A 16,680-nucleotide genomic window follows, 5' to 3' on the forward strand; every position below is an offset into this window, starting at 1 on the left:
ACATCTGTTAAAAATTAATAACCATCTTCAATATGGGTGTGTGTGTGTGTGTGTGTGTGTGTGTGTGTGTGAGAGAGAGAGAGAGAGAGAGAGAGAGAGAGAGATTGATTGCAGAGTTTCTAGCACCCCAGAGCACTATTTTAGAACCACTCTGAGAATTTTGCAAGGAGAATTTTCCACCATCATCCCTTTCCAGCTCTATCCGGGGATGCCGGGGAGATTCACTCCTTGGCATCTCCAGGTAGGACTGGAAGAGACTGCAACCTGTAACCCTGGAGCGCTGCTGTAACCTTGGATGCCAGGAGCTGCAACCTGTAACCCATGGAGTGTAGACAATACTGAGCCAATAATCTGACTCAGCATAAGACAGCTTCCTATGTTTCTATGTTCTCTATTCCTAAAGTGCTTTACTTTTTTACCTGAAAGGAACATAAGAGCTGAGTGCATATATTTTTATAAGCAAAGCCTGAGCATAGTTGCATAGGAAAAGCTGTACAGAATTGTAAAGAAGACACACAGGAAGAGTAAGATGTTTGGTGGTAATTGTTGCTCATCGCAAGGAAGGAAAGATAGAAAGAGGAGGTACTTCAGCCCCCTGGAATTATCTGATGAACATTCTAAACACCTATGTTCTGAAGACACAGTCATGGCATGTGAATAGTTCCAGGTTGGGTTTTTTCTGGCTGTTCCAAAAGAGCTCTGTGTTAATAGCACTCAGGATGTTGTTTTATTAGAGAGGAGAAACATCTAAGGTCAAACTGGAAAAGGAGTTTGCTAAGTGGCCTGCAGTGGTGTGCCACAGAGTTGGCCTTCTTCTGCCTAATTCATATTTAAATGCCCATATCTTTCATTTAAATACTCCTTCCACCCTCAAAGAGGGAAATATTTTTATGATACTGTTTTTATTGGGATGATGTCAGTCTGGAAACCGGCAGGGAGCAGACAGGAAAGAAACAGCACATCAGCTACTGTAACTCATTACTGAAAGGCAACACACATTGCAGTCATTTCCAGATAAAATCTGCTACCTACATTTAAGGTTTTGTCATTTCCCCCTAAGAGTGCGCGCCTAGGCCAATTAAGCCCTTGTCAATACTGTGGCACTGAGATGCCTACAGAAAGTCATCAAATGTAGCCTTGTTTGCTTGAGCAATAGCTCTGTGAATGCAGATGGAGTTCCAGCACAAACGTTTCATTCATGAAAGCAAGTAGCCTACTGATGCAGCTTAAGTCAGGATACTCTTCTCCAACCTCTCCACTTGCTCTTCAAGAAACTTAATCTGCTCATCAAGGTGCTTCTGTTCAATCAGTAAGGATGTCTTTGCCTGTACAAAGTGCCTGTAGTCCTGGAGCTGACTCTCAGTCATGTATTTGGAGAGGATGCCTGACACCACCCTTTCTCTGCGATCCAAGTTCTCTTTCAGGTCCTTTGCATCCTCGCGCTGCCTAGATAAGAGTCTGTGCCGCTCATTTAGTGACTGCTAAAGATAAAAACAACACCACAACTCAGAACACAGCATACATCACAAACATGTAATTACTTTGTCCTCCTTGCATGTTCCTTAGTTAGCCATTCTTGTCATAACTTCCATTGTAAAAACAAAGACTTCTAAAGGATGGTTCTAACTGATCCTGATGCTTTTAGTCATCTCTAAAAACCAGCATTGTATTTTACCAAAAGGGCAAAGATTGTTGTCTTGCCTTAGGTGAGTTCTAAATCTACCATGAATCTGAAGGTTTCAGTGAAGGTGAAATGAAATCCCCCTATTTTGGCCACAGGATTCATTTCATTTCATTTCATTTATGGTTAAATTTATATACCGCCTTTCATTAAAATAATCCAAAGTTGGTTTACAGCAGAATTTAAAAACAAGATTGTAAAAATGACACAATTAAAATATTAAGCTAAAAATATAAAACAAATCTGATTAAAAAATATAAAACACAAGCATAAAAACAATACAAAATACAAAGTACAAAGAGCAGCATCAGAGACAATCATATAAAAGCCTGGGTAAAAAGCCAGAATTTAACATGCTTTCTAAAAGCTGTGATGGAGACTGAGGAGCGAATAGTGTTAATATACCAAATATTAACTATAGTGTATTTTATGGAAGAGCCACCTTAAGTGGCGCAGCAGCAAAATGCTTGACTAACAAGCAGAAGGTTGCCAGTTCGAATTCCCATAGTTTCCCAGACTATGGGAAACACCTGTATTGGGCAGCAATGAAAAGGAAGATGCTGAAAGGCATCATCTCATACTGCGCAGGAGGAGGCAATGGTAAACCCCTCCTGCATTCTACCAAAGAGAACCACAGGGCTTTGAGGATGCCAGGAGTCGAAATCGACTCAATGGTACACATCACCTTTACTTTATGGAGCCAGGAAGATGCAGCAAGGTTGTTAGTAGAAATAAATTGGTTTTATTTACACAGTATCAATACAACCTAGAAATATAGAATGAGTCCCACCAGAATCTCCATACTCCTCTGGCCAGATGTAGCCTGTGGGGAGACACCAGGGAAGGACCAAACTTGACTTTTCACACAAGAGATGCACAAACAATTTCCCAAGTTTCTTTTAAAATGGAGAGCATTAGTGGGAGGCTACCAGTGGAGGCTGGAAGAACAGCAGGGGGCTGCTTAATCCTACTTCCTGTTCAGAATTGTCCCCTACCCATTACTTTCCTAGTCATCTATCATTTCCTCCATCTGTGCAAAAACAGCTGAGGGGCCCCTCATCTGGCTAGAGAGAAACTCTTCTCCCCGACACACATTTCTCCACTCAAACTGACAGCTTCCCACTGCTGCTTTTCATTTGCAAACAACTCCAGAAGACTGTTGCCCTGTCTCCTCTGTAATGTCTAATTTGCCCCCATGAGCAACAGCTAAAACCTGAGCTGGAAGTGCTCTATACGATACATTGCCTGCGGCAATGTGGCTTGTCACCATCCTTCAAATGCTACTAGCAGCAGCACAGGAACAGTAATATCAAAGCCGCTCTTGTGTGATTTATAACCTATCGAAAGTAAAGTGTGCTGTTGAGTTGGTGTCTACTCCTGGCAACCATAGAGCCCTGCGGTTGTCTTTGGTAGAATACAGGAGGGGTCTACCATTGCCATCTCCCACACAGTATGAGATGATGCCTTTCAGCCCCTTCCTATATCGCTGCTGCCCAATATAGGAGCTTCCCATATTCTGGGAAACACACCAGCGGGGATTTGAACTGGCAACCTCTTGCTCCCTAGGCAAGTTACTTCCCTGCTGTGCCATTAGGTGGCTTGGCAACTAAATAAGGGCTTATTTAGAAGCATGAGCAGAATCCTGCTTGCACAGTGTCTTCTTCCAAATGCATCGCCCTACTCTCCTTCACTCCTGGAATGGTGTGGGATGTTGTTGTGGGGAGCTGCAGTGTGAACTGATAGAAATTACATGAGTGGAAGGGCCTGTCCAATAGCATAGAGCACCATTAGATCCAAGCCAAACCCCTGCTAACCGGGCAAAGAGGCACCTTTTAATGTGGTGATTCTCTTTATCTAGCAAGGGGAGAGTAACTGCCCCTATTCACCCCCAGCACAGTACCTCCTGTGACTGTTGCTGGTGTCTATCTTAGGTTTCTTTTAGATTGTGAGCCCTTTGGGGACAGGGAGCCATCTTATTTATTTATTGTTTCTCTGTGTAAACTGCCCTGAGTCATTTTTAGAAGGGTGGTATAGAAATCAATCAATCAATCAAATAAATAAATAAAATGATTGTTTAACCTAGGAGCATAATAATAATTAAAAAGGTCATACAGATCATATGCCTTTTTAACTGCAGAATTATGTCTATCTAGAGGCATGAAACAATTGGATTTTCTCTGTACACATTCAAGAATACATGAATTAACAAGAATCAATCTTAAAAACAAATCCCATCGGGGATTCGAACCATACAGTACATACCAGCGGGCAACCTCTGGCTTGCCATTCAAGTCATTTTCCCGCTGTGCCATTAGGTGGCTGCTAGGACCATTAATAACACCAGACCAGGGACAGCTCACTAATGAGGTGAGGCAACAGCTCACCTGATGTGGCACCTGTACTTTGGGGTGGAAAGTGTGGGCATCCCACCCCACCCCCACAATTAACAGATATCACCTCACCTGCCTGCCACTCCCCATGCCACCCATCACTTTCCCCTTTTCATGCTGCTGTAGCTTCTCAGTGTGCTGGGACGGATGCGGTTAAAACTCCATCCATTCCCACACGATGAAAAGCATGAGAAGGGGAAGGTGCAAGAAGGGGCATCATGGCCGGCATAAGGGGTGTAGTGAGCGTTGGCATGGTGCCGCTTCAGGATATGTCAATGTCAACCCAGCACTGCACCAGACAAGACATGGAATCACAACCCTTGGCACAGATGTCTAAATATTAATGTTTTGAAAGTGGTGTAAATCCAGATATTTAGAGATCTATGCCTATTTGGGTCTAGGACCTGGGCAACTGGGGGGGGGGATCATATGGTAACAGCTTGAAAGGCAAACATAATGTAAAATAAAGCCTCTACCCCAGCTCTTGGGACTCACCTTCTCCTCAGCATCTGTGTTTTCATCAATTTTTTCCATGGCATTCTGGATTCGAGCCAAACGGCTGGACAGGCAAAGCAGCAGACTCACTACTTTCTCCAAATCACCAATGAACATCATATAGCGCTCATACTCGTTGGGCTTACAAAGGCCTTGCACCATGGACTCCAGCTCCTGGCCATGCACCGAATGCTCCTTGGCTTCGGACTGGATAAGCTCCTTCTCATTCCAGAGGGATTGTAGCTTCTGTTGGATGCTAGAAATAAGTTCTTTCTGCAAGGAGAGAAGCAGTTGAGAAAATGAATTGGTCTTGATGAACAGCTTTTAATAGCATAGCCATGAACAAAGAGCAGCATGAAATATCTCTGAAAAAAGGCGTAGGAGGATAATTGAGCATCTTTGCTAAAATGCTGTCATATCTGATATGGCAGATTTAATGCATTACCCTGGTTTTACTGTCCTTAAACTCCCCATTGAGTTTGCATGGGCTCAGCCTTATCTAGGGTTTTAATCTGCCAGCAAGGGTTATTTCTCTATAATTGCCACCATCAATTTGTTCATTTTGGACATCCCAAGAGGAAAACAGATGGTAAGAAAGCTTCTAAACTGTCTTTTCTGAGTGTGCAACTTCTTTTCACGAAAGCCTGAAACCAAATTCTCTAAGCAGGCTTTTTCATAACATGTGAGTGCAGATCTGACACCTCATAACATAACTCTCATTCAAATAAACATGGATTATTATGGAGAAATAGTAAACAAAAATAGCTTCAAAATTGCAAAACCTGAGATTACTTAGGTAGATGTCGTTCTTCATTGCTGATTTAGGTAGGCCAAGGCATGTTACTAAAGCCCCTTTTTTCAAGCTATTTTACTAAGTGTCCACAGGACTCTGTGTAGTGATAACATACTGATCAGCGTCCCCTCCCTCTAAAGAGGAAGTGAACCCTGTCTTGACTGACAGGCTAGTGAACTCCAGGGCTCAGCCAATCAGCACACCAGGTGTCTTGGACCTAGAGAGCTGTTGCCAGGAAGAAGGGACTTATTTGTTAGAAAGAAGCTAGGCGGGAGGTGCATAGGATGACATGTGGCCATGGAGGTTGGCTGCAGGAGCATGACTGCAGTTCTTGGAAGCTAGAACTGCAGGGGCTTGATTCTCAACCAGAGTTTGGTGAGTTCAAGGAAAGAGGAAGCCAAGGCTAGAGGCTTCAGAAGTTTAGGGCAGAAGAAAGTGGTTTAGTGAGAGTTTGTGTTAGCATTTCTATTTCTTTGGTGTGTGTGCTTTTGCATATTCCTGATACTGTTATATTATTGTTTACCTGTAATGTAGTTAAAATAAGAAACCCTAGCTTACATCCATCCTACCTAGGGCATTGCAAAAGACTCTATAAACATTTAAGCGTGCATTAAGACAACTTATTTTGTAACCAACTAAGTATTTTTAACTGTATTTAAAAGCTGAGAAAGCCTCAGATGGAAGCAGCCTGTAGTAATTGAATAAAACTGTGGGGTTTTTAAAAGTTCTTTTCTTTTTACAAGCCTTTCTGAGTTAGTTTTTAACTCAGGAAAAGGAGGGGGCCAAAGGGTGTTTTCTCTGGGGCAAACACATACTCAAACGTTCAACAGCTATCAGTTTTCTCACCACATGTAGGCTTGCATGTGGAAGATTTTTGTACTTATTAAATAACAAAATATAATTTTCCCTGGGATTCCACCCCAAGCCCAGGGAGGTTCAAGCTCTGTTGATAAGAGGGGTGGCGGCGGCAGCATTTTGAACATACTGATGATACAGAATAGTTTTAGGAGAAGCCTAGCCAAGCAGCTCAAGCAGGGATGATTCAGCATTTCTTTCCCTCACATGAGCTTGCTCTGAGACAAAGGCGTTAATCTGCTCCATATAGTAAGGCTTAAGGGGAGGACTAGGCCTCCCTTAGAGCAACTGCTGGGAGGGTGGGTAAAAAGCCTGAGAAATTAAAAACCAACGGACCAATCCAGAGGACCTACCCACACAGCCATCTACTGAAGAAGAGAAAGCTTTGCTCGCTTGAATAGTTCTGTCCTAGGAGTGCTCTAAGGAAGCAGCTGGCTGAGAGCTACTAGGGAAATGGGAAGGCCGCAGCCTGTGAGTAACAAGTTAGGACCAATTCAGTTAGATGCATGAGGGAACTTATTTTTCTTTACTGTATTGCTTGGAATCTGAGTTGCCTGGCTTAATGAAAACTCTCTCTTACAATCTGCTTTATGAAGAGGCAGTTATTGTTATTGCATACTGTTGATTTCTTTTAATCAAATAATAAATCCTTGTTGATGAAATGTGGTAATCTTCTTTTTGGGTCTGCCTTAATCAAACACCTTTGAAAGCCTAGGACTGCTCAACCCTTTTTGGGAAGCTTTGCCACTTTAACCCCCACCCCAGAATCTTATATGGAGAGTGGGTTTCCCCCCATCAAAATAAAGTGAATGGTGGCAGCCTACTGTGACTCCCTTACAGACAAGGATTCAGCCCAAGTGAACTCCTCTCTCCTCCTCTGGCTCTGGAAGGAGTCATGACATTCTGACTACATGTTTTCTGGACTTCAGAGCAGTTCCACCCCAGCCATGTGTTCTCAAGCAGGCATGAGGCAGAAGAGGAGGGGAAGGATAAAAGGAAGTGGAAAGTGGAACAGTGCTTTGTATGGTGGTGGATGTGCTTTCATTAGATGTTTTCATACAGAGACTGGATCATCATCTGCCAGATTTGCAGTAGCAGTTTCCTGCACTGAGCAGGGGGTTGGACTAGAAGATCTCCCAAGTCCCTGAAATTCTAGGATTCTGTAAGGGAAGGCATTGAGCTACTGCTTTTAAAACCTGAACCTCCATAACCAAACCAAATCTCTCCACCAGCAAGTTCCCAGACCAATGCTGGTCATGTCATTCATGACACAATGCACAAGACCCGTGTGACCTCATCTCTGCTTTGTCACCAGGCTTATTAGCATGTAGACAGAGAAAACATGAGGGCAGCAGACAGAATCCATTGTGTATGACAGGCAAAATTCAGACACAGGAACTTGAAAATACATGGCTAGAACTGGCTTTGCAAGGTTTGCAAAAGGAATTTGGGCTTTTAAAAATTTAGGCCCTCAGTGACCAACGTAAGAGATTCATTGCTGGAAGCAGTGACTTGTTAAACAGTTATTGTGTGGGAGGGTAGTGTACTTTACACAGAAAGTTGTGGGTGGGCAGACTGTAATTAGCAGAGTTGAAATGTGGCCAAGTTTCAGTGACAACCCAGCCTTCTTTGTGTACATGGTGAGGCTTTTAAAGAAGCATAGGATTTCTGCCAGAGGAGCTACAGTCCAGCCCTCTCCACAGGCATAGTTTCATTCCCTGCATGTGAAAGCCAATATAGGTCAACAGTGCTTCCAGCTTGCTAAATGAAGAGTATCATATTCCTTATAAGGCGCAAGGCCCCATTTATCTAGAGTTCATATCTGTTACCCAGTTTGCAGTGAAGAAACTAATGCACAAAAATGCATCTATTCAAAAGAGAATCATTGCCCGATCTTCTGGAAAAGATTTCATGAAAAGACACAAACAAAAAATAGAGCAACATTGAGGGGGAAAAACTTATTTACAATAAGGAAGGCAAATTGATTACAATCTCGTCGGAGTCATACTAGCAATGACTTCGGGCTGTAATTTCTCAATGAATATTCTGAAAAGCACACTTTGATGGAATATGACAGAATGTTTTGGATCATACACTAATAGCTAGTCTATATATATTATCTCATTTAACCAGGAGAAACAGGGTGTGATACTGCCAAAGTAAGACCCATTGTGTTCAACAGGAGAGATCTAAGCATAATGCTCAGTCTTCCATTGACATACATGGAACTTAAATGTGCATGGCATTAACTGGATCATGTCCACAAACTAGGGATATCCTCGAAACGTGATTAAGCATCTGAATCGTGAGCACATCTCTTTAAAAATGAGGGCTTACATAGACCCTTTAAAATGGATCCCTTCCGTGCTAGGGATCATTAGGAAGGGGGTTGAAAATAAAATGGCTAATATTATAATGCCCTTATGCAAAACTATGGTGCGACCATACTTGGAGTACTGCGTACAATTCTGGTCACCACATCTTTAAAAGGACATTGTAGAAGTGGAAAAGGTACAGAAGAGGGCAACCAGGATGATCAGGGGCCTAGAGCACCTTTCTTCTTCTATTATTATTATTATTATTATTATTATTATTATTATTATTATTAATTATTTAATTCGATTTCTATACCGCCCTTCCAAAAATGGCTCAGGGCGGTTTACACAGAGAAATAATAAATAAATAAGATGGCTTCGTGTCCCCAAAGGGCTCACATTCTAAAAACAAAAAACAAGATAGACACCAGCAACAGTCACTGGAGGTACTGTGCTGGGGGTGGATAGGGCCAGTTACTCTCCCCCTGCTAAATAAAGAGAATCACCACGTTAAAAGCTGCTTCTTTGCCCAGTTAGCAGGGGCAAAGACTTATGAGGCAAGACTACAACACCTGGGGCTTTTCAGTTTAGAAAAAAAGACGACTGCCGGGAGACATGATAGAGGTCTATAAAATCATGCATGGTGTGGAGATAGTGGAGAGAGAGAAATTCTTTTCCCTCTCACACAACACTAGAACCAGGGGTCACTCCGTGAAATTGATTGCCAGGAGGTCTAGGACCAACAAATGGAAGTACTTTTTCACACAACGTGTGATCCACTTGTGGAACTCACTGCCACACGATGTGGTGACAGCCAACAGCCTGTATGGCTTTAAAAGGGGTTTAGATGATTTCATGGAGGAGAGGCCTATCAATGGCTACCAGTCAGAGGGCTGTGGGCCACCTCCAGCCTCAACAGCAGAATGCCTCTGAGTACCAGTTGCAGGGGAGTAATGGCAGGAGAGAGGGCACGCCCTCAACTCCTGCCTGTGGCTTCCAGCGGCATCTGGTGGGCCACTGTGCGAAACAGGATGCTGGATTAGATGGGCCTTGGGCCAGATCCAGCAGGGCTGTTCTTATGAAGGAGAGCAAGTTCATATCTGCTGCTCCTCCGATTGCTGCCACTGCCATAATTCCAGTGCTCCCCACCCCCAGCTATGCCCATGTGCCAGCAGGGTGTCTCCCAGCTGCCCTGCATGCATGGAGGCCATGTGCATGCCAGCATCATGCAGGGGCAGCTGGGAGATGCCCCACCAGCACGTGGGTGGAGCGCCGGGATTACAGCAATGGCAGCAATTGGAGAAGGATCAGGTATGGACTTGCTCTTCTACACTTTAAAGGGTCTGTGTAAGCCCTCATTTTAAAAGGGATGTGCCCATGGTTCAGACACCGAATCACATTTTGGCACATCCCTACACTTTTCTTTCATCTACTCACTTTCTTGGAGGTAATGTCTGGATCATCAAGTGTTTCTTTGTTTTTTCTCAGGACTTGGTTTATGTGAAATGTGCCATCAACTGTTCTTTGTCCAAGATAATTCTCAGTCCCAAGTGATGAGTCTGTTGAACCATCATTGCTACTTTGTCTGTTAAAACAGAAAATAAGCATATGGCAAATACTTCATTAGCCATGTGACAACTCATTAATTAAGATACTTACTGTTCAAGGGAGAATTCTAGAGATTTCAAAACTACTCTTTCCTCCTATTAACTCATGTTTCTAAATTCTTTAAAATATTTGGTGCAGCCATAATCTAGCAATGATTCCATGCATATCAGCAATTGGATAGTGTGTATGTCTCCAGTTCAGTATAGGTACTCTTACAGCTCTTGGGTGACCATGCTTTATGAAGCTCATTGCTTACAAATAGAAATGACTGGTTCATATTTCCTCAATAGGAAGTTATTTTTAGGAGATATTTCTCCTGAATATATAGAGGTGTTTTTTGTTTGTTTGTTTGTTTGTTTGTTCTTTGTTTTGCACTGCAACACCAGTGTTCTACGGGGTACATGTGTAAGAAAAGATATTAGTAGATGATTTTAAGTTTGGAGCCACAGAATCAGAGAGGAAGGGGAGCGAGCTGGACTGAAACCACACAGTTGCTCTGGGAATCTGAGGCAGGATAAACAGTTTTTTTGCCAGGTGTAGGAGCCTATTTGCATCTACTATTTATTCTGTTTGTCCATATGTGAAAAATAAAGACTGAGATTACAATGATGTATTAAGTCAAGTGCTTTGCCATCCAAAGGAAATTAAGCCCCTAGTACTATCTCTGGATTTCTCAGCACCTGGGGAACTGGGGAGAACACAACAGTGCAATTTGTTTGGGAAACTTGCTTTGTTTCAGTGGGGCTTACACTGAAATAATTCCCCAGTAGAAGTTGCATCATAGAACATACAATATTTTTGTCTTTATTTTTGATATATTAAAATATGGCTGTCTATATTTTATCTGTGTCTTTATTCATAAACATAAAGTAAAGTAAAGAGTGTTGTCAAGTCGATTTTGACTCCTGGAGCCCACAGAACCCTGTGATTTTCCTTGGTAGAATACAGAAAGGGTTTACCATTGCCTCCTCCCTCACAGTATGAGATTAATATCTGTCTTTATTTTTTATAAGCAGAGTAAACAGTGGAGGAAAACTACACATTCAGGAAAATGGTCTCTTACAAATAACCTCCTGCTGAGGACATATCCACCAGTCATCTTTAAGCAGTCAGCTTCATAAAGCATGGCCATTTCTTAGACTGTCACAGCTGTCTCTGCTACTGCTAACAAACTGCATCACAATGGCATTTCTTCTCATGTGCAGATATTCCATATAACTGTTAAACACAGGTTGTGCAATCAATGTATGCCCCTGCCCAAAGGAGGCTACTAGAGATTCCAGGCAGAAACTTACTTGTTTTCTTGAATCCTCCCTTTCCTTCTGCAGGATCTGTCTGACCCTGAAATGCTCATAGGAAAAAGTCCTTCCATGAGATCTAAAGCAGTCTTTGGATGGGGCATGAGAATGTCAACCAGGGACTTGTCTTTGGCCATAATCTCAATAGCAAGTTCTTCTCGCCTTTGATCCTCTCGAGATTTGGACTGTGCTATAGACAAATCTGTATCTTCCACTGGAAATTCATTTCTGTGTTCATTTTGAAGAGCGTTTGCATTTGCTAATGGCTGACTACTATTGTTCTCTCCCTGGTTGTCCATTAAGGCTGTGCAATTGTGGGTTCTGTTTTCCAAGTGATGTGTAGTGTCATTAGCCTCTAACGGCTGCCTCTGGGTTCTCTCTGATGTACTGAACACTTGGGATGTTTTCCTTATTTCTTTCTTTGACTGAGAATCTTTGTTGCTTCTTTCTTTGGGGTAGAAAGCTGGCAAGTCCGGAGCAATTTCTAGACAATGTGAATTCTCTGATGAATTCTCTCCACTATTTCCATTCCTACTTCCAAGATTACATTCTTCTTTTTCAGGGACAGGGATGCTAGAAGAAGAAGAAAAATGTATAAAATAAGAAAGTATTGACACTTTGTTATTTGTTTTACTTTCCCTGTGCCTGATACACAGAAATGCAACAAATGCAGTTTCTTGGCATGGAGTTGTAATGGGAAAAGCATCATCTGTGCATCAGGCAGCTGAACAGTTATTCAGCTATATCACTGAATAATCTATTGTAGGGATGTGCACAGCGTTCTATTCCTAGAATGTGGAACCATTTTGGAAACCTCACGTTTGAACCAGTTTGAACGCAGGTGGGAGGGTCGCTTTAAGGCATGGATGCCACTTCCAGCTTTATGCTGACTGGGGCGGAAAGAGGGCATACAGTCGCCTCATGCCAGTGGTTTCTGAAGCAGCGCTGGAGGGGGAAGCGTGGTGGAGGAGGTAAGGGCACCCTCCCCATGCCTTAAAGCAACCCTCCCCACCTGTGTGTGCACGGAACTGGTTCTGTGCACACCCTTAATCTGTTGTCCTCCCTTATGCATTTCATTTGACACACTAACCATTTAAAAAAAGTGTTCCCACAGTAAACAGTTACTTTCTGTGAAGACACTGGGACCACTTTGCACATGCAGTACAGAACATTAGTTTCTAAAATTCATGCCCTTGAAAGCTTGCTGTGTGTTTTGTTACATTTATAGTGGCACATCTTGCTCTGAAACACAACACCCTGCTACATTCCTGAACATAGAAATATCACAACAAGAAACCAATGATTCTTCTAAGGGTATAAGAACTCTTGGAAGAATTGCTTGACTTGATGACAGGATACTGCTACAATCAGAAATGCAGCAGCAGATTTGTCTGCAATTACACTACATGCTTAAGATTTGTTTTATACCAGATCGACTATCACGGCTGCCCTTCAAACATCCAGACAATGCTAACTTGGCAAGGGGGTGAAACTTCTATTAGAGATCTCTAACTGCGCTCTCTCCTCTTAACTAGAGTGTCCAAGGTTCCCTGGCTAGAGGGAATGACTATCAAATCCATTTATAGGTTTCACGTCACTCATGTAAATAACAGAATGTTAGAGTTGGAAGGGACCTTTGAGGTTTTCCAGTACAACCTCCTGCTCAGTGCCCCAAAAATGCCTCAGTTGCCCTGACCAATTGCTGTCCAACCTCTGTTGGAAGACCTGCAGTCAAGGAAAGTCCACCATTGCATGAGGAGGCACACTTTTCCACTGTTGAACAGGTCTTGTAGTGAGGGACACATAAACACAAGATCAATGGCCTTCTGCTCTTCTTCTGCAAGTAATATAAGCACTGTTCCTGAGAATAAAAACTTCTGAGAATAAAAGCAAGCATATTCTATTGATAGCAATTTTTAGAATGATATTAACTCTTCTCACAAAGTCATAGAATGGCCCTCAAGCAGGACATACTTGTATAACTGGAAGCCTGTGATAAGTCTGAGTTGCTAGATAAAGCAACTCTATTATGCCCCAAACAAGAATAAAAGGTTACCTGCTGTTGAGTTCTTCTCTGATTTGCTTTTCTTCTGTGGAAATTCGTAACAGTGGTGCAGCTAAAGCAGGTTCTGGTGTTTTCCTGTCTGGAATGGAACTCTCTCTTTGTCTATAGAAGGCAGGAAGGTTTGAGACTGTTTCTGAGCCACTGGCAAAAGACCCCTGAAAAACATCATTGTCTGTCTCAGCAGGAGAAGCTGGCGAAGCATGAAGAGACTCCAAAGGTATGACTGGGGGCTGCAACCTGTCCGTAGAAAGGGGGACTCCATGGCACAGGGACAGACTACTTCGATTTACGAAAGTGCTCTTGAGTTTAGGTATGCCTCGAGGTTGTTCAAGTGCCTGGACTGTTGCATTTAGCCCTGCAACACCTTCAGTACATAATTGTCTAGACAGATGTCCAGATGCAGACTCACAGTTCTGCAGAATGTTTTGGTGGTTTGTCCCTTGACTGTTTTTGCAAGTCTCAAGCCCAGAGGAAATATGCCAGCTTTTCAGATGGTGAAGCTGATCCGTACTTTGACTTAGTGGTGAGAGTCTGACCACTTCTGAGATCCCCGTTTCTTCCATAGACTTCCCCCTCCTTCCAGCTGTATAAGTGCTTGGCTTCACAGTTGCAAAAGAATCCTGTGGCTTTTTGTCAGATGGGCCCATTTCCTGTTCCTCCTTTTGTGGGGAGCTGAAGGTGGTTACAAATCATCTTATACCATCACATAAAATCACCAATAACCTTAGTTCTTTCATAATTTTACAAGGTAAAACCATTTGATTGCAACCATAAAAGAAGCAAATATTGTTAATAGTGCCAGTATCCTAGAGCTGTATTCTACCTCAAAGTGAATCTTTTCCTCCTGCCTTTTATCACGTCAAACAGGTGTAGGGAGAGTCAGGAGCAGGTTGGGTGAAGGGTTGGGAAGAAGGGCTGTTTAAATCTTTCCTTAGACATCTGTCCACTCAAAATCATCTCTCCCTTAAAGCTGTTTTCCCACCCACAGGTGAAAAAATACAGAGACCCAGAGGTGCCTTGGTTTTATTTAGGGATAAAGCTGTAGCCCAGTGGCAGCATTTGTGCTTTGTGTGCAGAAGGCCCCACATTCACACCCTGTCATCTCCAGGAGCATTCCCAGATGGCAATTTGACTTTAGTTAACCACGGAAGGGTTAACTTTGACTTTAGTTAACCACGGAAGGGCAAGTGTGCATGCGCATATCATCCAGATGTAAGTCGAAGTCCCTGCGAGCTATCAGGGAGCACTCCATATATGATTCGGGGGGTTTAATTAGAGCTTAGCCCAATTTATGTCTGGAGTTTAAAAAAAATCCACTTTTGGCATCTTTTAAAAAGCAAATGTGAAATATCCATAACTTACAGTACTTCTCCCCGCTTATCTTGTGGTAAAGCCTGCTGCCTGGGAAAGTTCCAGGTAAGGCTGGGAAAATACTCCTGTCTCCAAGCCTGGAGGGCCACTGGTAGGTAGTCAGTCAGTGTACTTAGACTATGGCCAACATCTAGATTAACATCCAGACACTGATATCCAGACAGCAGACATCCAATCTGGCATCCAGACATGTCAGCCAATGAAGACAGTAGCCAACATCCAGACCAACAAAGCAGTGGTGTAGTGAGCTTGAAAGAGGCCCGGTTGCAAACTCTGGAGCACCCTACTGCCCTTTGGTCACTTTGCTCCCCCTGCTGCTCCTTCACACATCACTTTGCTCTCCTGCCCCTGTTGGCTTTTGGCTCGCTGCTCCTTTTCCTGCCAGCTCACCAGGTTTCTATTTTGCAGAGTTGGGGCAAGAAAGTGAAGGTGAGCAATACAGGGAGTGGAGCACCACTTTGTGCCCAATTGTGGTGACTCCACCTCCAGTGATGGTGGAGGCATGGCCATGCTCCAGCTGGCTCCAGAACGGCCCCTTCGCTCACCTCTACCCACCTCCCCTTCACCACTGGCCAGCTGGCAGCAGCGTATGGTGGCATTGCCCATCCCCAGCACTGCTCATCCCCAGCATGGTGCTCCTGCCATCCACTGCTGCTTCCTAGGCTCAGCCATTGACCCTGCTAGAGGGCATGCAGGGGATGGGCAGCACCACCGCTGCCATGAGCTGGCCATCAGGGGCGAATGAGGTGGCCCTTATGATGGCAAGGCAGCTCTGGGAGGCAGGGCAGAGTGGGTTCTTTGGATCCGTCTGCCCTATTGAAGCTCTGCCCCTGTAACAAAGCACTCGTGCTGCTAATGCTGCCCTCGTGCTATGGCGGGGGCGCGGGGCGCAGCGGTAATCTTCATCAATCTCCCCTTCCTTCTGAAGCTGACTGTGATTATCAAAAATATGTCCTTGAGAGCTGCACAACCCACAGGGCCATCTTCAGAGGGATCGACAAAGTTGCACTTTGCCTGTAGCATACGAAAAGCATAGTGACATTCATGGTTTGTGAGTTTGGTTATAGGTCAGTACTGAGCTAGATGAACTAATGGCCCGATTCAGTAGAGATAGCTTCTTAGACCTGTATGTTTTACCAGAGAGAGAAATGCAGTTCATGGGCTATTTTTGAAGAGAAAAACAGCCTGCAACAAAAGGGTTAAGTGCCCCCTGACCTACCTGCCCTCTGTCAACCTGAAGCCATTTGAAACTGTGGGGTGGGGGAGGAGAACCCTAGAACTAAATAGAATATTTTGGGCTAGTTTGAAAAATACTGCTTCACCAGCCTCCCCAAACACACAGTGAGGGGTGTGTGTGACACATGTCCTGACCTCCTGCTGTGTCTTCCTCCCACCACATAATTGTGTAGAGGGCACAGGGCAGAACTTCCAAACCTTTCCTCATAGAGGAATTTAAATACTATTTTAAAGTAGTATTTAAGTTGCAGAATGAGAGGTGGTTTGGACATTCTGCCTCCTCATGTGACTATGTGATGCCAGAACAGGCATGGCAGGTGAGGGGGGTGGAGACGTGTGCACATGCTCCTACCCATGTGATTTGGTAGGCCAGTCCCCATCAGTGCTCCTGGAACAGGAATTCCCAGACGTTTTTATTTATTTTATTGTTCAATTTATATTCCGCCTTTCATTAAACCCATCCCAAGGTGATGGTTGACTACAACTGCCAACATGCCCAGCCCAAGGCCACTGCAGCTGGGGATGATGAGAACAACAACATCTGGGTAGTCAACAACATCTGGGAATCCCTGT

The 16,680-nt window shown here is 43.7% G+C and overlaps 1 protein-coding gene across 1 annotated transcript in view; it reads right to left on the reverse strand.

Annotated features, from left to right (window-relative positions):
• Positions 1–885: 885 nt before the first annotated feature.
• SHROOM1 (shroom family member 1) overlaps positions 886–16,680 on the reverse strand; it is a 72,172-nt gene continuing 56,377 nt past the window's right edge. The window contains exons 4-8 of the mRNA XM_053303535.1: positions 13,492–14,172; positions 11,433–12,008; positions 9,967–10,114; positions 4,567–4,839; positions 886–1,481 (exon numbers count right to left, since the gene is read on the reverse strand). Of these exons, the coding sequence (XP_053159510.1) occupies positions 1,227–1,481; positions 4,567–4,839; positions 9,967–10,114; positions 11,433–12,008; positions 13,492–14,172 (1,933 nt within the window). The 3' untranslated portion in view covers positions 886–1,226. The remainder of the gene's footprint in view (positions 1,482–4,566; positions 4,840–9,966; positions 10,115–11,432; positions 12,009–13,491; positions 14,173–16,680) is intronic.

This window comes from Hemicordylus capensis, chromosome 2 (genome assembly GCF_027244095.1).
Source record: "Hemicordylus capensis ecotype Gifberg chromosome 2, rHemCap1.1.pri, whole genome shotgun sequence".
In the NCBI taxonomy this organism is placed as follows: Eukaryota; Metazoa; Chordata; class Lepidosauria; order Squamata; family Cordylidae; genus Hemicordylus; species Hemicordylus capensis.